The sequence below is a fragment of the Dermacentor silvarum genome, chromosome 3, assembly GCF_013339745.2.
Source record: "Dermacentor silvarum isolate Dsil-2018 chromosome 3, BIME_Dsil_1.4, whole genome shotgun sequence".
NCBI classification, from domain to species: Eukaryota; Metazoa; Arthropoda; class Arachnida; order Ixodida; family Ixodidae; genus Dermacentor; species Dermacentor silvarum.
Window position 1 is genome coordinate 222,434,361 of NC_051156.1, and position 23,781 is coordinate 222,458,141.

Genomic DNA, 23,781 nt, shown 5'->3' on the forward strand with positions numbered 1-23,781 from the left:
CAAATGTAGCACGTCTCATACCTCCCCTTCGGCTGCGGGTTGACCTTACTTTATCACATTCAATGTTTACAGGACTATATTAAAAAACTTGTCATGTACAGCATGGTAAAAGGGGTCAATGGAAGTGCCGTACTTCAACGTAATGTTTGAGGCAACGCGGTACTCTTGCACAGCTGTTAGTACTTGGTTAGCGGGAAGACAACACAAAGTGTACTGCATGCATCATCCTGCGACCTCTATGTAATTTGTGTTCTAGACAGTCTACGTCGATTGTATGTTACTTGTAGACACATCAGCTCTTGCTCGCTTTAGAGGACCAGGTGCCATGCGTTTCTCACGAATGATTAGATTCGTAGGACAATGTTTCTTAAGAATCTGAAGAAATAAAGAAAACACCTTATTATGAATGTCATCGTTACGATCCGGTGAAAAGCGCTGCGTGCAAATTCTCGCAAGAAGTGAAACAAATGAGTTTCGAGACAGTGCACAATCTGTTTATTACCGCAAAGTATGTACAACTATAGTGGTCACTCCTGTAGAACACGCACTGCAGCCTCCGCGGAGGGACACCTCTGCTGCTAAGCTCTCCTCATATTGTTAGCTGCCCTATATGCACAAAAATAAATGCCATCCTCTATGTACAAGGTAGCGCCGCCTAAAAGAGTGTCAAGATAAAATACATAGCTGCCGCTCGGTTACCGGCAGGCTAACTGCACCGTCCAGCGGGAACTGCAGTCGCCCTGCATCGCGTTGGGCCCGGCGGCGGGTGTAGGGTGACCCCGGGGCCACCAGCCCAAGTCACGTGGGCCATGGAGTTTCATGCTAAAGTTACAAGGCAGCGTGGCGCTGTAAAAGCTCAACCATCATGGGACTATGTGTATACGACAGCTGCTCTCCGATTATCCGTATGCCCTGAAACGCGCACAGGAAAGACGCAGACCTGATGAAAGAAAGAATAGATGTCACCAATTAATTCGCAAAGTACCATCGTCCTGTGCCTTCTACATAACATTTTTGCACATAATGAGTTTGTGGACGGCACGGCGGAAATTGCAGTGGCTTGATGCCTCGCAGATATCGATGGTTTGACAATGAAAGCTCTCAGGACGCTTGATTGAATTGAATGAAAGCGAAAGCAAACGAGGTGCCGTCAAGTTGTTTAAAAAGTACTCGATGTGGCAAAAGAGTTCGGGCAAACGCTACCTGATGAGAGGTAGAAAGCATGGGAGGGAACACTTTATAACGCAATCATGTGTCAGCTAGCTTTGCCGTCCCCAAGAAGCAACTTATTTTTTATATGTACTGTGCAAAACGTTCAAAGATGACGAATGATAGTAACTCAGCGTTTAAATTAACGAGTGCCCTCGAACAAATTCGAGACGACAAAGAAGTGTTGAAAACGTTAGCACAAGAAGACACAATGCACAAAGGTGTTCGATGTAGCACAACAAAAATTCACGCACTACCAATCATCCCCATGTTGGTTGAACCGCCATGCTGGCGACTCCTACAGACACAAGCACCACATTTTCCTCTTCCAATGTACGCATAAAACTCCACGGCAAGATCGACGCGGTAGGGTCGGTGGGCACATCAACTACACATCACAGAAGCAGCCACGGGTCCCAGAATTTGCATTCCATGCATATCCTCGAGTCCTCAACATCGCAAACCTTCATTTTAAAGGGTGCAACACATTGCCAGACAATAAAATAAATATTTAGGTGCGAATTTTGATTAAAAAAGATGGATAATACGTGTGGCGGAGCACTAAAAAACTTACAATAAAACGCGCGGGCGAGCTCGACCCACCGCCACACATTCGAACCAACTTGCTGTTCCAATGTCCTGCGTAACTGAACAGCCAGCTGCTTCTTGGTTTATATGCTTGGATGTGCTGGAGATTCCTTGCTACCACTGTCGTTAGTGTAGCCGCTTGTTGTGCTAGAGATGATTGGCACACGCACGAACCCCAGGGTCACCCTCGGCTACACGCTGCAAGGAAGGATGCCGGCAGCGAGCACAGATGCCGCTTTGCTCGCACTGAGGAGACACGACAACCTACAGTCGGAGGATGTGACTGAGCTTACGCGGGGAGGGTTTCTATTACTGTACCGCTCTATTGGGCAACGTTTTGTACAGGAGGAAGACCGCAGACGGGTGCAGCCAAGGCAGTTCTCTCTCTCACGCACAGACTGCTGCTGCTGCATACAGTAAGTAGCATCGGTCGCAGGTCGTCCAAGTATTATCACAAGTGCGCGTCATAGGACCACTCTGTTATCTGACCAACATCGATGGAAGTCGCCTATATATCATCATTCGCCCACACAGTGCCCGTCATTAGCGAGCCGTGTGGGCCGACACGTCCGCCCCGAGTTGCCACTGGTCGTGGTAGACGCCTTTGATCGCTTAAAGCTCAGAGCGGACGTGTAAAGGTAAACCGATCAGGTGGGGGTTGGGTTGCGTGGAGTGGGGAAATCTAAAAACTCCGGACGATATGCCACACGGCCTATTACGAGCTGCACCAGGTTTAAAAGAGACGCGCTTCCACAGACTTCCAGCGACTGTGGAGGCCGCACGCTCTCTCTCCGACAGAGACACACAGGAGCCAACGACAAAACGACGACACAGGATCTCGACGGAGGCTTCGAACCCGTCTGCAGTCAAGCCGTACACACGGGTCTGAAGAGTTGACGGGTAAGAGCGCTATAGGAGGTAAAACTATTTCGCTGAGAGTTCCAGAAGCACTGTGTGTATGGTGGCGCCCTTATTTGCTGCCAGCGGGCGATGACGGCCTGAGGATGTCTGGGGCTGAGCTCGGTGGTAGTGCCGCGGTATGCCCTACGGGTGGGTGGGAAGAGCCGCAGTCAGCCCGTGGCGCCGACTGCGGCGGTCCTCTTATTGTGCTTCGGGCCGCGCATCTGTCGGCCGCTATTGCGCAAGGGGGAGCCACCCGCAGCTCAGTGGTAGGCCCGCTGGCGGAACAGCGCGGCGATCTCTTCCACGCTCTTATTCTTCGTCTCGGGCACCATGTAGTAGGTGAAGATCCAGAAGAACACCAGCAGCGCCGTGAATATGAGGAACGTGAAGTGGTGGAGCACGCCCTGCGAGAGAAAAGCACGCGCGCGGCGAGGTCATTTCTTGTGGCCATGCAGAAGGCTCTTACACGACGTTCTACGCTTCTAGTTCACAGAGACAGCCCAAACCAAATTTTCAATTGAACATGAAGATACAGTCACTTGCCAAGTAGCAGTTCGTATAGGGGGGCAGTTAAGTGGGTTGTAATATTGTCCTGTTTAACAGCGGAGCTGTTTAAGCCAGCCGTAATTTGTGCCGCGAGCCGCAAGATCCTGGAAGTTGCGCGGAAAGGCTGCAAGCGCAATGGCACATACCCCTGTGAACTAGCAAAGCTGAGCCTGGCTAAGTCTAGCTAAGCATGGTTGAGACTAAAGCTTAGGCAGTCATCGATAGCCAATCAATAGCTAATCGATAATTGATCAATAATCAATTCCTGAAAATGTTGGGAATGACTTGGTAGTGCTTAGCCTAGCCCAAATACGTGGCCAATACCTTGCGATAGCCAATCGATAGTCAATCAATAGCTAATCTATAACTGATCAATCAATAAATTCCGGAAAATGTTGGAGATGACTTGGTTGTGCTTAGCCTAGCCCAAATACGTGGTCAATACCTTGCGATAGCCAATAGATAGCCAATCAATAGCTAATCAAAAATTATTAATCAATAATTAATAAATTCCGAGAAATGCTGGGGATGACTTGGTAGTGCTTAACCTAGCCCAAAAGCCAGGACTACCTAGGTGCCCATCAGCTCCGCTGTCTGTGTGGCATTGCACCTCCAGTGCAAGCTAGGCAATTTTTTTTCCCATCACTTATTTTTCCCGAAACAGAACTCAAGTGTTTAGGATCACGTACTATAGAACAAAACAGACCAAGCACTTCCTACATAGTATGCGACAGGGCACCAAAGGGAGCAGTCCTCTAGCAGACCTGCTCCTTTTTCAACACACTGAGTCCCTTTTTAACAAGGTCGAAGAGGGGCAGGAGGTGCCGCAATTCCACACAAACTCACCATGAACACCAAGGTCAATCATAAAAAACAAAGTTCATTCGCGCTTGTATTAAATACAAGAAATGGATATTTGCAATCCACAGCATCGAATAAGTCTTACAAATAAATATATAAGAAATCTCCTTCAGTTTCAAAGTACCGTCCGAGTCGTCAAGTCAAATTGCGGAAAGGACAAGAACCGGCGCTTGGGCGGGTGTACCCGGAGCCGAAACTCTTCCGAGTACAGCCCTGAGCGACAACCAGAATTTCCCGTCTCCGACCCTGTTGCAGAGAGGGCATGAAGAGTGACTGATTGATTGATTGGTTCGATTTATTGATTGAGTGAATCGATTAATTTATTGACTGATGAAACCGACTGATTGATCAATTCATTGACTCGTTGAATCGATTGAATGAATCGATTGATTGAGTAAATCGGTTGAATGGAGTGATTGATTGATTGACTAATTGATTGATTGACTAATTAATTAATTAATTGAGGGAGGTGAGTGAGCGAGCGGATGAGTTTCATTTTTACAGACCTGCTGCTTGACTGTGTGAGTCTGTAATTGGAAGGCTGCATATTGATTTTGATTATTTGGGGTTTTTCTAAACGCCTCGCCGCGAGTGCTCACCGTTAATGGTAGAAAGGCGAGCCCAACAAGGAAGTTTGCGCTCCAGTTGACAGCCACGGCGATACTAGTGGCGAGCGGCCGCGCGCCCTGTCCGAAGAGCTCGCCCACCAGGAACCAGGGGATGGAGCCAGGACCCGTGGCAAACATGACCACGAACCCGATGACAGCCACGATGCTCACGTACGACAGCCATGGTACGCTTTCGCTCAGTGCCAGGCAGATCGTTAGAATGACTGTGATGATGGCCATGCCGCCGAGGCCGACCAGATGTAGGGTGCGACGGCCCGCCCGTTCAATCAGCACTAGCGACACGACGGTCATGAGCACGTTGACGGCGCCCATGCCCAGCGTGGCCTGCATCGCCACTTCGGAGTTGAGGCCTGCCGACCGAAAGATGTCGGTCGAAAAGAAAATGGCCGCGTTGATACCCGATAGCTGCTGGGACAGCATGACCATGACAGAGATAAGCAGAGGGATCCGTAGCGTCATGTTGTGCATCATCTCGTACAGGGTGACCTGCGGGGGAAAAAAAAGAAGCAAACAAAACGGCACCGCAGATCAGAATAAATTATCCAGCCATTTTCGTACTGCTCATCGTGATAAATACAAAGTATACTCATGCTTACTGAAAACCAAAATGACAGGATCGAGGAAGGACCTCAGTGACAGCGACACCTGGGCCCGAATTTTGCTATGATCCATTCCATTTGCCATTCTAATTATGAATCACACCAATTGGCCTATTTCAGCGACAGCGACAGCGCGGCGGTATCGAAGCCGCGTCAAGGCTGATATCGAAGGGTGAAAAGAAAGAAAAAGAAACTGGGCCGTTAGGAAACATGGTCACTGAAAGAAATGGGAGATGTTGGAGTATAGTTTACTGCGGGCTTCCACAACAGTGCAGCGAGGCGTTCTCTTCTGTGTCAGCCGTGGTTGGGAGTTGCCTTTACGAAGCTTATTCAACACTAATTGCAATGGCTGACAGTCCAGCATGTGATGTCAGCGGATGCGAGGAGAACACTGACCATTTATTGTACCGCTGTCCTCAATTTGAAGCATAAAGACAATCTATGATTAACGCATTCGGGAAACTAGATCGTCCTCTGAGTGGACAGATTATACTAGAACACCGTCCCCACCGATCATCGGCTCAGAATGCAGTGAAGGCACTTTTGTGCTTTCTGAGAGCGTCTGATTCGTACGAGCGCCTTTGACTCTGTAGTACGGTCCGTGCAAGTCTCCATACCCCCACCCTCTCTCTCTCTCCCTTTTTCTCTTCCCCTTCTCCCTTCCCCCAGCGTAGGGTAGCCAACCGGACTCTTGACCCGGTTAACATCCCTGCCTGATTAACGCCCACCGGACTACATAACCGTCATCTGAAACTTCTTGGGGTATACGTCTTCGGTTAACATCCCTGCCTTCCTTATATCCCTCTCTCTCTCCACAATAGTGCCGAAGACGTATACCTCAAGAAGTTTCAGATGACGGCTATGTAGTGCGGCGGGCGTTCATAAGACAGTGCCACTCTATGATACTGTCAACTCTATAGTTTTAGTTTCGAATATTCTGGGGTGCCTTACATCAAAGCTTGGCCAATGCGTCACACTCCCATAACGGATGGCGTGTGTAGGGTGATGATGAATGTCTGCTATAGTAACGCAATGACTCGTGCCCCTTCCAACCATTTTGCGACAGTGCTGTGACGGCAAATTGGTATTCCATGGTAATGGTATTCTGTGCTATTCTGACGCACTCTGGAACACACATTGTACTACACATTGTTTAAAAACAAACTGCGCATATTACGCAGCGATTGCACATTGCACCTTGAAGTCCTTACACAAAGTAAGTGTTCTAGTTCGTTTTTCCTGTTGGCGGTTGAAATTATGCCGACTGTACGCGTCAGGCGACGCCCTCTCATCTCTGATGCTCATCGTGTGCAGAACGGAGGATAAGCGCTGGAGGAGGTGGGCGCGTGACAGTACCCGAAATGCCTGTCGCTCATTTAAACGTTCACATGTCAAATGCACGTGGTTCGAGGCAGTATATGGCGCCTCTAATTGCTCTAAACAGGGCTTCCTACCTTTTACTTGCAAATCAGTGCGTTTCTGAGAGCGAGCACGAAGAGAGAAATGAATCTTGCGAAACAGCGGCAGCCACTTACCCTGGAGACCATCTTGATAGCTTCGTACTCGGCACGCATCTCGTCCATCTCGTCGTGCACCTCGATAGTGCCCCGTAGCCAGGTGAGAGCCTGTTGGGCGGCCACATCTCGGCCCTGGTTGATGAGAATGTACTTGGGTGACTCAGGACAGAGCGGCAGCGTGGCCAGCATGAACAGGCTGGGCACAATGGTCATGGCGAACAGCGCAGGCCACCGGTCTGCTGTGCCCAGCGCCGAGGGCAGACCCAGTATCTGACTGGCCAGGATAGAGATGGTCACCACCAGCTGGTAGATGGTGCCCACAGCACCGCGCAGGTGCAATGGCGAGATCTCCGTTAGGTACATGGGCGCCAGGCCCGCGTTCAGGCCCGAGCTAAGGCCCACGAAGAACCGGCCCAGGATTAGCATCTCGTACGAGCGGGCAGACTACGCCATGGAAAAAAACAACAAACGCATTGGTTACAACACTTTTGGTCACGAAGCGAGATTCTTCGACTGCCAGCTGCTGTGAGGTGTTCTTGTTAATGGAGACAGGTGGGAAAGTTGTGTGACCTTTCCGTATGAAACCTTTACAATACTGTGGCGATTACATTGCTTATTCTGTCACTTTTATGGATACGTTTCCGTGTTCGATAATATAAGTACACTTTGCACTCACATGAAACAACCAATTAGCTTCTGACGATATCATCTGTACGTCTTTAGTTGAGTCATAACATTTATGTGTGTGTTCTGTGCCTCACACTGCACTACATGCCGCTAACACACTTTGTTCGCTGGCGCGCGCGCTCACACTGGTGCCGAGGAACTCGACCGCGTACACCAACAGCCGTTTTTGGAGCTTGGATCTGCATCTGCAGCCTATTTTCCACGCAGAATAACACGAGCAGAAGAAACTGTTCCGCGCTCCCTAAGGTTTGGCATAGAATTCACCAATGCGTATTTATTCCGCATGGAAAACCGAAAGCCAAGTGTGAGGTCACTGACGACGACAGTCAGGCTGGACAATCGCTTCTTGGGGGAAATAATCGTGGGTCACTGGTCTATAAGCCGTCATCAGCAGAGAGCTTAAATGCGTTGTTGCGATCCTTAAGGACATGCAGACTATACGTGACAGGCTGTAGGAATTGTCCTCACTTCTTTCTGGGGTATTACGTGCCAAAACCAGTTCTGATTATGAGGCACGCCGTGGTGGAGGGCTCCAGACTGATTTTGACCACCTGGGGTTCTTTAACGTGCAATACAACGCAAGCACACGGACGTTCTTGCATTTCTCCTCCATCGAAATGCGGCCGCCGCGGCCGGGATTCGATCCCACGAATCAGTGGCTCAGCAGCGCAACGCCTTAGCTAATTGAGCCACCGCGGCGGGTGGAGCTGTCCTCAGAGATACGCGCTTATCTTCTTTTAAATGTTATCCTTCCTTTCGATTCCCAGTCGTTGTCTCAGAGTAAAGTAGCCAGCCTATCCTTACACTGGCTAACCTCCCTCTCTTTTCCTCGGTATCTCTCTCTCTCTCCCTCTCTCTCTGGCGAAAACAAAAACGTGTGCCAGTCAAGTTCACTTAAAATAATACGTGTGCCCTCAGATTTTGATTACATATATAATAAATTAAGCAAAGAAATGCAATCAGAATGTGTAAATCAGCAATTACACCGGTGCAACCATTTTTCAGTGTATTACTGACACCGGTATCACCCTGGTGAACAAGATCACAGAAATCAATCGTGAATTAAATGTTTAGGGCCATGTGCTGTCGATAAAACGGCACGCTTAGCACTCAGCATTCCGAATTTGCCAGCACGCCATTCTATGGCGATTAACGCGCTTCCGCCAACACAGTGAGCCAAACAAGGATTTTCATAACTGCAACCACGGTATACCACAATAACCGAGACCGTCCGCGCGACAGCAGCGAAATCTGTGGTCGGGGATCAGGTGGGTGAGCTCACCTTAGACGCCCCCATGAGGATGGAAGCGAGGAAGACGCTGATGTTGTTGAGGAGCAGGCCTCCTTTGCGGCCGAAGCGCTCGGCCACGAAGGCAGTGAGCAGGCCGCCCATCATGCCTCCGACGCAGAAGATGGCCACGAAGATGCTGAAGATGAACTTGACGGTACCCTCGCCGGGATCCTCTTCGAAGCGATGCTTGTACGTGTCTTCGATGAAGTCCTCGATCAGCTTCTGCGGAGCGTTGACCACGCCCGTGTTGTAGCCATGTTGAAAGGCTGAGCCCAAAGCTGCCGCCGCTATGGCGAACACCAGGTGCCGCGTTAGGCCCTGCGCAGGAGAATAGACGCACTCAATACTCGTTTCGAAACGCAAATACTCCAGGTTAGACCACAGTGCGAAATCTCTCAATGACCCACTTGTTAATTTCTGCCCAGCAGAAATGAACGAGAGTTTGGCTGCATCTATATTGCAGTGATTAATAAAACAGCGTGTAAGAGACAATGGCGCGGAGGCACAAGTAATGGCAAGGATAAACGCTGACTATTGCTGTATCGGAATACGGTGAGTTACCAACACTGCAGTAAATGCATGATCACAACTGATCAGGTTGTACTTGGCACTTGTGTTTGCAGTCATTACGTCTGTGTGCGATATCATGTGGCTCCCTTGGGGTACAGGACTCAATGCTCCTTAATTTATTCGGCTGTATTTTGCTGCTAATGTGTCGATGAAGTGTCGTCGTAGCACTTAAAGAAGGGACAACGTTACTCGCACAAAAGTTTGCAAGGAGTTCCTTGGAACAGATGATACAATACCAAGAACCGCTGCCATTTATAAACGAAAAAAAAACGAGCTGGAGTGCGATCAAAGCTAATTCAGATACTTACGCATAGTGTTTAGTGCGAAAATCGGCTAATTATACATTTTAATGAAAGTTTCCTTGATAGCCAATGCCTCTGCTGCACATTTATTTCAATATAATTTGTTGAAATGTTATTAAGAAATCGTACACGTACGGCAGTGTGGCCCGCATAACGGTGCGCTGACCCTCAATTAGAATCCAGATAATGACTACAGCAGCAAGTAATTTTCAATCGTTTCAAGTAAACGTTTTGTTAAACTGAAGCTGGTCACTAGTCCCGTAGTCGGGTGAATGTCGTTGCCCTTGCTGTCATGTTGCCTAAACAGCACAGTAACAACCGCTGTACAAACAGTACGAACAAACAGCACGAACGAGCAACCGCTGTATTTCCCATCTCATCTATATCAAGCTTTTCAGGCATTCCAAATGTCTGACTATGCTATTTCCATAGGTATGTGCAGGTGTCCTGCGCTCAACCTACCTCAATCCTAGCCTGTGACAACAGCAACGCTGTGGCCGCTAGTAATAACTACTAAATGATGGAATGGAAAAATTTTATTGAGGTCCTTCGGAACGTGCACTAGCACTACTGAATGATGTTCGTCATATTATCCGGCATACATCTAAGCTTGAACAGATGACCTGGTCTGGACACCGAACCTAATAGTATATAACAACAGCCTCTGGCCAGATGCTTAAAACGTGCACTGGGTCAGCTTTGTGCATCCCCGCTCGCTACCGGCACCATGCGCACCCACGTCCGCTTCAGTGCTTTCCTTATCGTAAACCCCATTCACACGGTGCTACTGGCGACAACCTGACTGCATCATGCAGAAATCGCCATTTTAGGCGCGGCGACCACACTTCAGACATGAAACGCAAACTAATAAATTTATTCTCATGTCTAAATTTGTGCTTTTCAAACGCGGCTATCCGATTTTGAAGGCCGCTTCAGTAAACAAAAGAACACTCGAATTGCGTGTCTTTCTATAAAAGTATTACAATGCCATTGTTGGAGTTTATACGAGTAAAAGATACGGTTATCGTTTAGTGCGCTGTGCAGAAGCTTCTTCCGCACCGCAGGCCTGCCGTCTGTCGACTTTTGTTTCGATGGCCCAAACAGTTCACGCCCGGAGTCGGCAGCACTGCAGACCGAAATAGCCGGAAGTACAGGGGTTTGCCCCGTGTCCGGGCCGTCCTCCACCAGCGGTGGGCTGTCCCAGACAGGTCCCCCCCCGCACGTCGTAACCGCAGCATCACAAACGACGCGGGTCGATTTCGTAGCGACGGGAACCTCCAAAGTACATCGATCGGCGCAGAAATGGCGCACTCACTTGGCGGTGGCGGCATTATATAGGCTGTCTGTAGCAAGCAGCAAGGTTTTGTTCCTCGCCCACTTAGCGCTGGGCTCAACCTCTGCGTACGCGCACCCCTCCACGTACACTTCGCGTGCAGCGGTGCGCCGCGCGCAAGTGTGCATCGCGTGTGGTGCGGCTTTCACTCCAGCGGGCCTTGACCATGCGTGTGCCGCACGCGCAGCAAGACTGCGCCCTTCAAGAAGATCGTGTTCGCGCGCACGCACATCCCCTAACTGGCAATTGACCGGCAATTAAGAAGACGCATCGAGGGAAGATATTTCAAACGACACAAAGTGAACGATGCAACAATGAAATTGACCGTGCTTCCTACAAATAAAGTTCAAGTTTTCCGAAGCCTAAACACGAGACAGAAAGATATACCACGTTGGAGGAAATATATACCACGCGGCAGATCGCTGGGTTAAGACGATGCAATAAAGCTGTTCGGCAGGCGCAAAGTGGGGAATTGTCCATTTTTACCGAATCTTAAAATGTCTGTCCCGAACGTCTGCACGATAACCACCACAAAGATCCATTCCTTTTCACGCTACTGTAACGGAGCAAACGCAGCGTTTCAGAAGCTTGTGCGCCAAGACATTGCCACAAATCGATTACACGTTCAGATGCAATGACACGAGCTTGCCCCATTCGCCGTCTCATACGGATTTCAGCATTCGCAAGTGCAGCGCAGACTGCAACGTAATCCAGGCACCAGGGACGCTCTCACTCGCCCTATCTACGATTTGAGCGCCTCAGTTCGCTCGAGGTCCGTTGAATAACCAACCCCCGTTGCACAAACCAGGCAATAAGAGCGTCCTGCATTTCTTGCGCAGCAACCTTGATCTCCAGTCACGGCTTAAAGACCGTCGCGTAACTCAATGGAAAACTACCATGGGTACTAAGCATTCACTGCCCTCACCGTTTTGGTATTGCTTTTGTTACTTGGCGCGCGTAACAGTGTACAGCGGCATCATTCATTCGTCCTATTTGCGTAACTACTACAGCTAAGTGCAGTAGCCGACCAGAGCACGGTGGCTCGATCGGGGCGACCTCCGTGTCCCTCTCTACGGACTCCCTCTCATTAACATTTTACCGGGACCGTTCTTCCAGCCCTTCCTGTGCCTTGTCCGAGGCCTAAATGAAACATGAAGAAAGTACAGAAGAAAGGGTGTCTCGGGTTTCTACGTCCATTTGGTACGAGCAAATTGTATGACTCACGTTTGAACGAGAAGAGAATATGTGTGATGATGTGGTGCCCTGGCATACAGTCTGACAGTATTGTAGATGTAGAGCCTATATTTAGTGGCACATACCCACTCTGGGAGATTGGCCAAGAACAGGGTAGTTCAAAATAAAGCAAGAAAGAATAAATGTAAAAGAATTCAAACGAAATTTGAGAATAGGTAGAATAGATTCAACAGGCAGGTTGTAGATAATTTTATGAAAATGAAGGATTAAATGGAAGCAGAATACAACTAATCTAACTCAATTTGGTGTAAATTAAAATAAAACTAACGTCTGGATTTGCAGCCTAAATCTGAAAAACTTAGGCGTTATTGAGTTTCGAACCTACGACCCTTGCTCAGAAGCCGAGTGTCATATACCCACGTGACTAAACCAGCCCGGCGTGACGAAAGCGGTGACGTAAAAATCACTGCGGCTTACTCGGGATCGTCCCCATTATATTCTACGGCAGTTGGGCATGCAAGGTAACATGACGTCACGGATCAAACTGCACCGGTCTTGTGCTATCTAGCAGGCGTTAGCCAAGCGTCGCAACGTGCTCGCTTGCCCGCGAGGAGTTCATAACTCGAAGGCATGTTCAACGGCGTTCAATTGGATATTAATGCTTTCGCATTCACAACTCATAAGAATTGCTTAGATGTCCTCGGGTTTTCTTTTTTCTTTTTTTTTCTTTTTTTTTTTTTGCGCAGCACGTTTACAAAAATTGTTCAGTATGAAGCAGCTTCTCCGCAGCAGAGTACTTATGTTTCTTTTGTGTTCTCATGCAAAACTTAATGTGATATTGTTTGTGTTTTCTGCTTTCTGCAAAAAGGCATCTTTCGAAGTTTTTTTTTTTTTTTTGTATTTTTTAGTTGAGTCTAAACGGGCTGCGCGCGCAACAACTCCGGTGATGTCCCCATTACACCAAGCAGTCGAAGTGGGTCGTAAGTCGATCAGCAGACATGCGCGCACAGACACATACAGTCTATCACGAAAACGTAGGTGCCAGTCAGCGGTTACCGGCAATGCGCCAGTGGCCTTTACTTTTTTTTTTTTTTTTTTTTTTGCGATAGGGTGTGACTTTAGTGTTGCTTGGCCTCATCTGTGTGACCGACAGCTGTTGGCATCCCCTGCAGTGAGCGCGTCACTCACAGGCTTGGCAAAACCGCGCACTTCGCAACACTGTATTTTTGCGCCAAAGACACCTCCCCTTCCCCCCCCTCCCATCTTCTACATCACATCCCCGATACGTCGCGGAAGAAGTAAAGGGCCGCAAGACGAGACAACACGAAACCAGTTTTGCCGGCGCTACGCACTGCGCCGTCGCGCAAATTTGCACAGCTTTTGAAGAGTGAGCGACCGAGGTCTGCACCGCGGAAGATTTTCGGGGGTGTGCACTGCGGCGACCGGTTCTCGCGCGCGCCCATGGCGACGAGCGCGCGAGCCCACCTGCGGGCCGAGACTCGGCGGACGCCACTCAACGACGCCGCTTGGCTATGCGGTGCGCTCTCGTGTAGACCAGGGGGGAAGCCTCCGATTTCAATGTAATATAGGTGTGTGAATATTAAAAAAAAAACTAGAATAGACAATCGAATATCGGGTCATTAGGTTCATTGTCCTCAAACCAAATATCTGCTTTTTGGTTGTGTCATCAAACTGGTGAATTCTATTCAATTTTTTTTTTGTGCATGCGCGTGTGTGCGCACGTGTGCGTGTGTGTGCGCGTGTGTGTGTCATCAAACCGATTAATTCTATTCGATTTTTTTTCGCGCGTGTGCGTGTGTGTAAAATGGATACGAGAGGAAACCGTATTCAAATAAAACAGGCGTTATCACTGTGCTGAATCGCGCAATGGTAAGCCAGAAGTACAAAGACCTGCCAGCGCAATAATAAGACTATCCGAAACGCTTGCTTCGCGTTCATAAATTACGAAGCAAATAAAGCAATCAATCAATCACTATATGATTGTACGGAAGTTATCTGCACTCTACGTTAAGGTGCCATCACTATTTGATTGCGTATCGTAATTATTCGACCAGCATGCGATTAGGCGTAAATTGTTACTGGTATTCGCACGTTCCGGCAAAGCAAGGAGACAAAATCAGCAACACAAGCTTGACCCGCTGCGCGCTTCGTGAATGCTCAGTGCCAGTAATAAAGATGTAAGATTGTCGTGGTAGGTGACACGGAGCAGCACATTCATGATGATTGTAAGGGTGGTTGTGGTCATCAAGTAAACTTACCTCGAGCCTCTGCAAAATGAATAAAACTTTAAATATTAGTGCTATTATTACGCAGTATTTGCAGATGAATCCAATTCACGTCACACAATGTTCGTACGGTAACTTGAGGCTCAAGATATCGTCGTAGACGCCAAAGTTCTTCCAGCACGCGCCATATCTATGTGCGTGCAGGTAAGCACGAACTCCTGACTACTGCTTTATTCCCATCTTACAGCCACTACGTGTATGTCTGCTACGACTGTGGTTGAAGGCGCCGTTGCCGCGTGTAGATAATAATAGTGCAGCCTACATAGAGTGTGGCCTGCTACGAATTGCATGAAAACAGGCGAACGTCTAGAGTAAGTAAAAAATTCACAATAACCTGGAATAGGCGTCGAGTTCAAAGTGGTATGGCTCAGTACCGTTAGCGCCTGCCTTAGTATTCCTTTTTTTTTTCTTTTCTTTTATGCTTGTCTCCGTTCATTTTTCGAACACACGGTCACAAAAGTTGCGGGTAAGGCTGGCGCCGCGACTATTGCAATTCGAGCGGAAACGTGAAAGCTATAAGCTGCATAGCTTGCTTTAAACGAAGCATTGCTTTATCACTACCTCGAACAGCAGACGGCCTCGACTTTATGGGCGAAGGTTTACCCGTACTGCGCCAGACAGTGCCAGGTGCAGGATTTCCCCGTCGACAACTGCATGCTTTCTACTGCGTGAATTCATCGTCTCGGCCAACGATAAAAGACTCCGTCGAGCCAGCAACAACGGCTATTTATACAGTGTCTCAGAACTACACATGTCGCCACGTAAGGGCCATAAGAACTGTAATTCCCGATCCTACCACTTTTTCTGCACATAAAGGTACGTGGGCGAATTTCTTGCTATGTGGATAACGGTAGTTCAACTTCAAACCGGTATACGCAGGCCCTTCAGCGCACGCGAATGTGACGTACAGCATGGACATTCCCGAAGCAAGTGCCTACGTCTCTAAAGGAACTTAACACGTGTCAAGTTTTCAGCGCCCTCTAGGCGTGAAGCACGTATATTCCAGGGCGGAACACGAATGTCTCCTTCCCACACACATGCTCAGATACACCACAGGATTCCACACAAGGGCAAGAAACGCCAGCTGCTTATCGAAGCTTAGCGACAAAAAAAAAAAAAAAAAAAAGAAAGAAAGAAACGCGAACGGCTGCAACTAGTTGCAAAGTCATGCTAAAGATAGAAGGATGCTGCGTTTAGCATACGCATATCGTATGCCGTGAAGGCAGTATACATACAACGATTGTGGCTTCACTGGGCTATTTTGCACTAGGCATGGAGATAAGCGTCTGTCTCACCTCCCTCGTGGGAGGTCACGCAACGGAGAACCAGTGGTGCACTCAGGAGGCGGTACGGAACTTTCATCGCGCTAATAAAAATTTGTGGCGTCCTCCGCTACGGAATACACAAAAATGAGACGACTTACGTTTCGAACAAAAGACGCATGCCAGCATATATCGCTTGTTTTCGCCAGAGGCGTCCAGCCAGGCCCAGTTTAGGGCCACGCTCGTGTACAGGAGCGAATGCGCTGTCACATTCCAGCGCCCGATGCCCAGTCATGTGAGAGGACACCTGTGTTTCAAGGTGAGCGCCAAACTTTGCCGCCGCGAAAGCACAACATGTATGGGCTACTGAAATCTGATTACGCCTCTCTAGACTGTGCGTTACAGCGCTTCTGTTTGCTCAAGCTTCATCACTGGTTGCTCATAGGGCAGTAAAGATGCCGACCCTATGGGACCTAGCATCATTGTTGCACATTTCGCGGGCAAGTGTACATCCACGGAATGCAACCCCGTTTCCAGCTCCGTTCTGTTTGGAGAAGGTTACACACAGTACTGTACAAGTCGGCGTGAGTCAAAACACCACGTAGTAGCTGCAAACATAACCAAGCTGATGAACGGTTGCCACCGGAAGAACCGTAGCCTTCTATACTCGATTACAGTAAACGGACTATACGCGGTCCGTTGGTTCAGAGGCTACAAGACACTTGTCCAAATAAAAATACGCACTAAGAAGACCGGGTCAATAGCAGCAGTTTCCAGATACGCGCCTCCAAAGTGGACATAGCGAATATACAGATGTTCTATACGCAGTATAGTATGTCGTACAGAAGTGTTTAGGAAAATATGTGGCAAACATACGTAGAATATCAACGTGTCTGTCCGCACATTTTGGGAACCCGGAAACTTCGAAATTGGTGCTTCTTCCGAAAAATTATATAAGCATACCTTCAGCAGTGATTGACTTCAAATTCGCATATGGCCTGCACTACTTAAAATCCGAATTATGAACACGTTATTTGTCAAATTCCCGGAGCAGAAATTATGTGTAGGCAAAAAGAAATCGTATCTGCGTTTTCGACCTTGACCGAAAAACTCGGTGCGCATCATTCACCGTTACTCCTCAGGAACTGGGACGCTGTGCTGACGACCGCTATATATTGGGCCTCATTTCTGACCACTGCAGCTGCACAACCACAGATAAGGAAAACAGAAATAGACCGTCCTTTGATCCGATGTACAGGGAAACGAATTTAACTGCATAGCCACTAACAAAGTTGAGGCTTGTCTAGCAGACTATGGCGCCGGTCTTGTACATAACATTCCAGTATAGGTTGGTTGCATTTTGAATCCAGATTTTCCTTAGGTTGGCCTCTTCGTGCAAGCATGCCCTCTATGTGACAAGCAAATGCCACAACTTTGAACTGGCAACGGCCGCGATGGCACGGCACCAACGGCCGTCGCATCAGCCAGAGTCAGTTCCAATACCGTGTAAGTGCCTAAACTTCAGTTTTCTTTATTTTTATTTTTTTTTCTTCCGCGGACGCCTATGAATTGACAGCTGCCTTACTTTAAGATATGGCTTCGTTCACTACTGCTAAACAGCCCAAATGTTATAAACAGGCGAGCACAACGACGGTGGTCACATGTAATAGCCATCGTTATAGTCGCCCGAATAAGAAACGGGCCCGAGCACAACCATGGTTCACAGCTCTTACCTGCGCCCTTTTGATAGCGCATTCTCGTTGGCTTCCACGAATGCACGATAACCGGCATGGTCGCGCAGCACTAGTATCACGCAGCTCTTTGCCGTTCTAACAGCTTCCTTATTTCATTGTTTTTATTTAGCTGATGTGTACGTGCTATCAAATGATTTTTCAACGTCCATCATTTACTAAAGGTTATCACGGAACTTGGTGTGTCGTTTACAGCGTTTAAACGGAGTAAATGCAGTGCCACTGCTTTCCAACAATAGAAACACCCGTCTGCAAAAGCGTATTTCAGACCTTCGTTTGCAATACGGTATGAGTGCGACGGAAGTTGCGCGAACTCGTGAAGTTACTCGGATGAATGACGTGAATGAGCAGCGTGACTAACCGACCGGTACCCCTTCTCTCTGACAACAGACATTTTTACGGCAAAGGTTGAGCGTATACGAATAAAAATTTGACTCACAGCTCGAACTTGAGTTCTCTGCCACACCGGGATGAGGCGGGCCGCGTCGAGCGTGGCGTTATCGAGCCGGACCATGGCCGAATCAGCGTCAGTGCCACGGAGACCGCTGGAGTTCGACACGCGCCGGCGGGCAGGGCATGCGGCCGCACAGCCTCGACGCAGCGGTGACGGCGGCGGCCGAGTGTCGACTAGCTCGCTCGCACGACACCCGACACCGTTAACCTGATGCGTCGCCGACGCAACGGCAGAGACGCAGACAGGGAAAGAACAAAGCTACGATCCGCCGAGGGCGGCGGTGAGCAACTCCCGTGAAGAAGACGAGCCTTCCGTTCCGTAGACGCGCTCCACCAAGTTTAGCAGGCGGGCACAGCTCCGCACGAGGCCGGAGTCTCCTTCGCTCCTAGGCGGCGAAAGAGGAAAGGCAGGAGTCTGTGACGGCGGATACAGTCGTCTCCACTGCGCGTGCACCGCCAACCGTCCTTACGCACTCCAGCGGTGGCGGCCACGTCTGAACCTGTTGGCCTCGGGGCTACATACCAGTGCAGTGGCGACAGCGATCAGTGAAATCTGATTAATACAAAAAAAAAAAAAAAATCACGACTCTCTCTGGAGGCGAGTAGCCTTGCCAGTTAGACAACATTGAGCTTGCGAATGTTGTACCACCGTGGATGTGCCGGCACGAGGGTGAGCAAGTTCGCGCCTGCTTCGCGTCACGCATTTAGATGGATCTGTCGCGCCTCCTGCCGCGTTACAGGTGTGCACGTCCGAACAACTCGCCGGAAAAAAAAGAAGAAAAAAAAAATCATCTTTCGCGGCGCGCCTAGACATATGGGGGAAAGAGGAGAGCGGACTCACGGGTCTTCGTATGTAGGGCATGGGCGGAAGACTCCGGCGGCCGAGGAAGCAGCAGCAAAAGCAGACGACCGGACGTGCGTAGACCCGAGCGGGAATGTCGACCGGCTGGCAGGCAACATGAACCGGGAGGTGTGCGGCGCGCGGAGGCCCCCCATTGGCTGGCGAGTACACACGTCGGTACACGTCACAGCCGTGCCTCCGTCGCCACGTTTTATTCTTAGCGTGGCGTGGTCCGCCGCTCGCACGCGGCAACATCGGCATTGCAAGCCGAGCTTTCCTGTTTTGCAGGGCCCTCCGCTCGCCCAACATGAAACCGGCTGCTGCTGCGGCGGCGCGGCGGTTAAACAGCGATAGCGCGGGGCTTTCACTCGTCCCCGTCTGCGTGCGTGCGCGCGCGCGCGTGCGACCGAGTTTCCGCTCGGCACGTAAGGTGGGGAGCGTCTCGCGAACGTCGACGCGTGCGTCGAGTGTTTGAAGAGACCCGCGCAATGTGGCTGGCCCTTACGTCACTCATAATCGATTCAATTGCAACCGCGTGCGCGGCGTCTCCTTGATATAGTGACACCCGGTTATAACGAACTTGCATACAGGGAATTATGCCCTATCTGGGAACCACCAAAACTGTATAATGACCCCTGATGTAAAAGCCTTATTTCGGCCTCGAATGTGGATGTACTATTGAACTAAGGGGGGGGGGGACACATGCGGCCGCCACCAAAACCACCTCGACAAATAAAGCGCGAAGCACGCGATTGTGCACTGTATACTTATGCAGTGTATATCTTGCAGAAAGGCTTTTATGAATGCCGCTTAATAAAGCTACTTGCGCTTCAATGTTGATATTACAAGTGAATAGTAATCAATGACGAACTTTTGCAGAGAGAAATCACCTTTGTTATCAGTACATCAACTTATTTCTTGAAATATTTTATTTTTTAAAAAAAGTTTTATTTGCGAGAGACGCTACCGGCCAGCTGACGAAAGTGGCGGGAGCTGCGCACGCGAACACCAAGAATAAAATTAGATATTGATTTAGTAGGAACCGTACTGCTGCGTAGATATGTTACCTCTTCAGTGCTCATTTTGGCATTTCTATATTACGTTTGCTCTACCTCAAACAGATTTAAAAGAAGTTAACGATTAACAGCAATTCTTCATTGTGCGGGTTCGGATATATTGAACTGCTGGATATGTCGAACGAAATATCCAGCAAACAAGGTTTTGCAGGGTCTGACAGGCACAAGGAAGCAGGAAAGTTCAGAGCCGTGGCGTCATGCTAGTCGACAAACAGGGGGCGCCAGATAATGAGCAGCCAGGCTGATGGCGCTTTTATGTCTTTGACGCCGAAGATGGCACAGTGAGATATGAGAGACGCCGTATGTGGACGGCTCCCGGTTAATGTTGACCACCTCCGGTTCTTTAACGTGCACCTAAATCTAAAGAACCGAGCGTTTTTTGCACTTCGCCTATATATACTTTGAAATGCGGCCGCCATTGCCGGGAATCGCACCCGCGACCTCGTGCTGAGCAGCAGAACGCCATAGCCATTAAGTCATCGCGGCCGTTTTTCTATGTTCGTATATGTATTCTTCGCGGTGGAATCGACGCGAAAACGTGTAAAGAAACGACCGCACAGGAAAAGAACGGCTGGACTTTACGCGTTAGGAGAAAAAGTGATGTGGATGTATAGATAAAAATGCGCAGGGGCTGTCTTCTCCGTCAATCACCTTCAGGGACACTACATCTTTGTGTGATGTACGTCCGGCGCAACGAGTCATTGGTGTGACGGGCATTCCGCTGGCTCATTATATGTAAGCAGAAATAAAGCGCCCCAAAACGGAACGATCCAGAATACGGGCCCCTTTAAAGATGGCTTAGCTTTTGAATCCTGGCATATTTTTACGGCTCCTAATGTAGTCAAGTGACATTGTCTAAGTTCGTTATAGCATATCATTACCCCTCTATACAAGCGGCAAAGCGTTGGCCGTTGTAAACAAACACAGTCTCTATTATCCACATGCAAGGGCTTCGCTTTTGCGCTGGCAGATTCTGAACACTATACTGTCTACACGAGGCAAGTCGTGGCATAAACAGGAAACCAAGTACCGATGCCCTTTAGCTACACCTGACATCGAGCGTACGGGGGGGTTATGCTACAACGCACTACCAATGGAAACAAGTACAACCGCTTGTCAGAAGGCTACACCTTCAGGCAGCTTGCAGCGCAACATTCGTGGTACTGAGCTGCATAGCTTCTTACGCGTGTGCATCATCAGCGTCACTATACCGGGCCACGCCTATGCTCGTCGTGATGACATTGCTTCGCAGTACGATTCCTCTAACGACGCGCTAATGTTCGCGCACCGGTTCCACCCACTGTTGCCGGGTACAACGTTGTTATGCACGTAGGAGATACGTGAACTCAAGGAGGCGTTGCTGCGACTACGTGCACAGCAGTCATCTTCCTAAAACAAGACACGCCTGAGGAGCAGCGCCTTGAGACGCCCGCCGTGTGTAAAGGTTTGACGAGAGCGACCTGAAACATGACTGAAACATTCGCAAATGCGTGTGGTGGCTTTCTTTGACGCTTTTTGGGTGCTCGTAAACTCTCACATACCCGCCGCGGTAGCTTAGTCGCTAGGGCATTGCGCTTCTGAGATCGAGGTCGTGGATTCGATCCTGGAACATATCGATGGGGGCGCATTGTAAAAACGTTCGTCTACTTAGATTAGAGTGCACGGTGAACAATGGTAAAATTTAAACCGGAGTTCCTCAATGCGCCGTGCCTCAATCAGATCGTGACTTTGGCACGTAAAACAGTAGATATTTAATTTTGAACTACCATATGAGAACGAGTCTTTTTCACCACCTAAACATGTTGAGAGCTCCCGCTGCACAGCCGAATCCGCGCGATAACTGCGATAAAGCTTGCTGTGATCTACGTGCTCTCGGTGAAAACTGCGAACAAATTTTTGAGAAACGATGATCTTCGATGCGACCACGGTGTTCACCTGCGTGCCGGAACTCGCGTCATAAACGGCGTGCCGCACTCCTGGGACGTGTCCTCATTGGTTGTTAACAAGTTCCAGAGGACAAGGCCTTATGATGAATGGAAAAACGTAAACAACTCCGCATTTTACTTTTCTGACGACGACGCCCCGCTGAGCACGTTTGTTTCTCACTGGTGCACCTCCACCCCCTGTCTTTTCTTTTTTTCTCAAAATCACCGAGCGTCCGCTTTCCGCCGTCGCTTAAGTGTTTGAAAACTTGTGTGGAGAATTACTCTCCGGTGTAACTATATACAGACAAGCATGCAGTTGCGATCTCGGAGCGATAAGAAGTCAAGGTGGGTACTTATCCGCCGCAGTATTGTGCGAGCCACGGTGGCAGCATGACTCGCCAACAAGAGGAGCGCGTAGCCGCGCGGCCGCCGAACTCTCTACAGTCGCCCGCGCACGCCGTCGCTTATTCGCGGCGCTGAAACTCAGGCACGATCAAGCCACGATTGCCTCGGCAAAAGAGCCTCCCTCTTCAAGGTCGCCTCCTCTCTCGTCCGCACCAATGTTTTCTTCGGTCGAAAGCAATTACTTGGCCGCCGAGAGAGAAAGACGCGACCGCTTTGGCAGTTATTAATGTTCACCGGGCAGCCGTGCGCGAGCGAGCGCGCGCGGTGATTAGGCTTTCTCCGCGCTGTAGTACACACATGCGCGAGTCGAAACGTTAGCCGGTCGGCGAATGAATTCGCCAAGACCTGTATTTCATCATCGTGGCCGTCAAGAGCGGGCCCCGCCGTGGAGGAGGCAGCAATGCAGCCGCTGGACTCGCGCTCGTACACGCGCCTGCGCTACGTGTGCTCTCGGCGGGAGTTCCGGGCGGTCACGAGCCGCGCGTAGTACATCTTCCGCAGACCCACCGCGCGCCGAACCTTCCCTGCCCGTCTCAGCCGCGCAACGCGTCTGCCCGGTGTCTGAGAGGAAAGGTCGAGGGAGTGTGTTTGACCTGTGTACCACTCGTGGCCGCTGCTTCCTGTAAGTTGCCCCAAGCAGAGAAACGCTGGGGACACAGCACCAGCCGATCGATGCGGAGAACGAACGTGAATTCCGCCCTCTGCCGGTATGCTTTGTTTTCTTCCGATTACGCTGCTCAGTTTTACGGAAGCCTTCAAGGGTAATGAATATATCCAAACTGAACGGTATTTATATTGTTAACGTCGTGTAAAACATACAATCACAACGCAAAAGGACAAAAAATTCACACCCGTCGGGTTGTCAAAGGGACGAGTCCCAAGCGGCAAGGGGAACTCGAGAAGAAACAGTTCCAACGACCACAGAAACAAGCTGCAGGCAACACGAAAGTCCCACTGCTGCAAAGAATTCCAAAACGCCAAGGAAACTTCAGATATAAGTTCCACTCAAGCAGTGCAGTAAATCGGTGCAACAGGCTCCTTGGCAAGTGGCCCACCTACAGGCGATGTCAACGTGCGTCCAAAACAATGTGCTAAGAATAATCACAACAAACCATTGGGAAATGATTTCCTCTGGTCCTAGCGTCTTTTCACTGTAAGTTGCTAGGCGAGTTAAAAGATGCGAAGACTGCCGTAACTGGCCAACATTTAGCACACTCCTTACAGATTTACTCCTTCGATGCATCCCTCGGACGTGACGTGCACGGCTTTTGCTGCAGTATCTCAAAGTAATGTGGCGAAGCGCAACATAACAATCATGCGCAGGATTCTGTGCTTCGAAAGCTTATTATGGACATTTTAAAGCGTTTAAAGAGATCGTAAACGACTAGGCTTTCGACATGTGCACTGCTCACCGGACTTAATTACTTTTCATCCGGCGAAAAATGTTCCACGACTTTGGACTCCACGACTTTGTTATGCAAGGACGTCTACCTTTTCTATTTCTTCCTTCTTGACGCACATCCGGCTGAAGAA

General features: G+C 49.4%; 1 protein-coding gene and 1 long non-coding RNA gene across 5 annotated transcripts in view; one reads left to right on the top strand and one right to left on the bottom strand.

Annotated features, from left to right (window-relative positions):
- Positions 1-472: 472 nt before the first annotated feature.
- The window catches only part of LOC119446750 (solute carrier family 2, facilitated glucose transporter member 1), an 81,749-nt gene continuing 58,440 nt past the window's right edge, over positions 473-23,781 (bottom strand). For 2 of the 4 annotated variants that reach the window (XM_037711284.2, XM_037711286.2), the window contains exons 2-5: positions 8,822-9,148; positions 6,871-7,296; positions 4,707-5,222; positions 473-3,104 (exon numbers count right to left, since the gene is read on the bottom strand). In XM_037711284.2, the coding sequence (XP_037567212.1) occupies positions 2,961-3,104; positions 4,707-5,222; positions 6,871-7,296; positions 8,822-9,148 (1,413 nt within the window). In that variant the 3' untranslated portion in view covers positions 473-2,960. Of the gene's footprint in view, positions 3,105-4,706; positions 5,223-6,870; positions 7,297-8,821; positions 9,149-17,987; positions 18,524-18,842; positions 18,970-23,781 lie in introns of those variants that run through there. The other 2 variants (XM_037711283.2, XM_037711285.2) reach the window with 2 other exon arrangements.
- Positions 17,152-23,781, top strand: part of LOC125944159 (uncharacterized) — a 42,413-nt gene continuing 35,783 nt past the window's right edge. The window contains exon 1 of the long non-coding RNA XR_007466168.1: positions 17,152-17,303. This is a non-coding gene — a long non-coding RNA (uncharacterized LOC125944159). The remainder of the gene's footprint in view (positions 17,304-23,781) is intronic.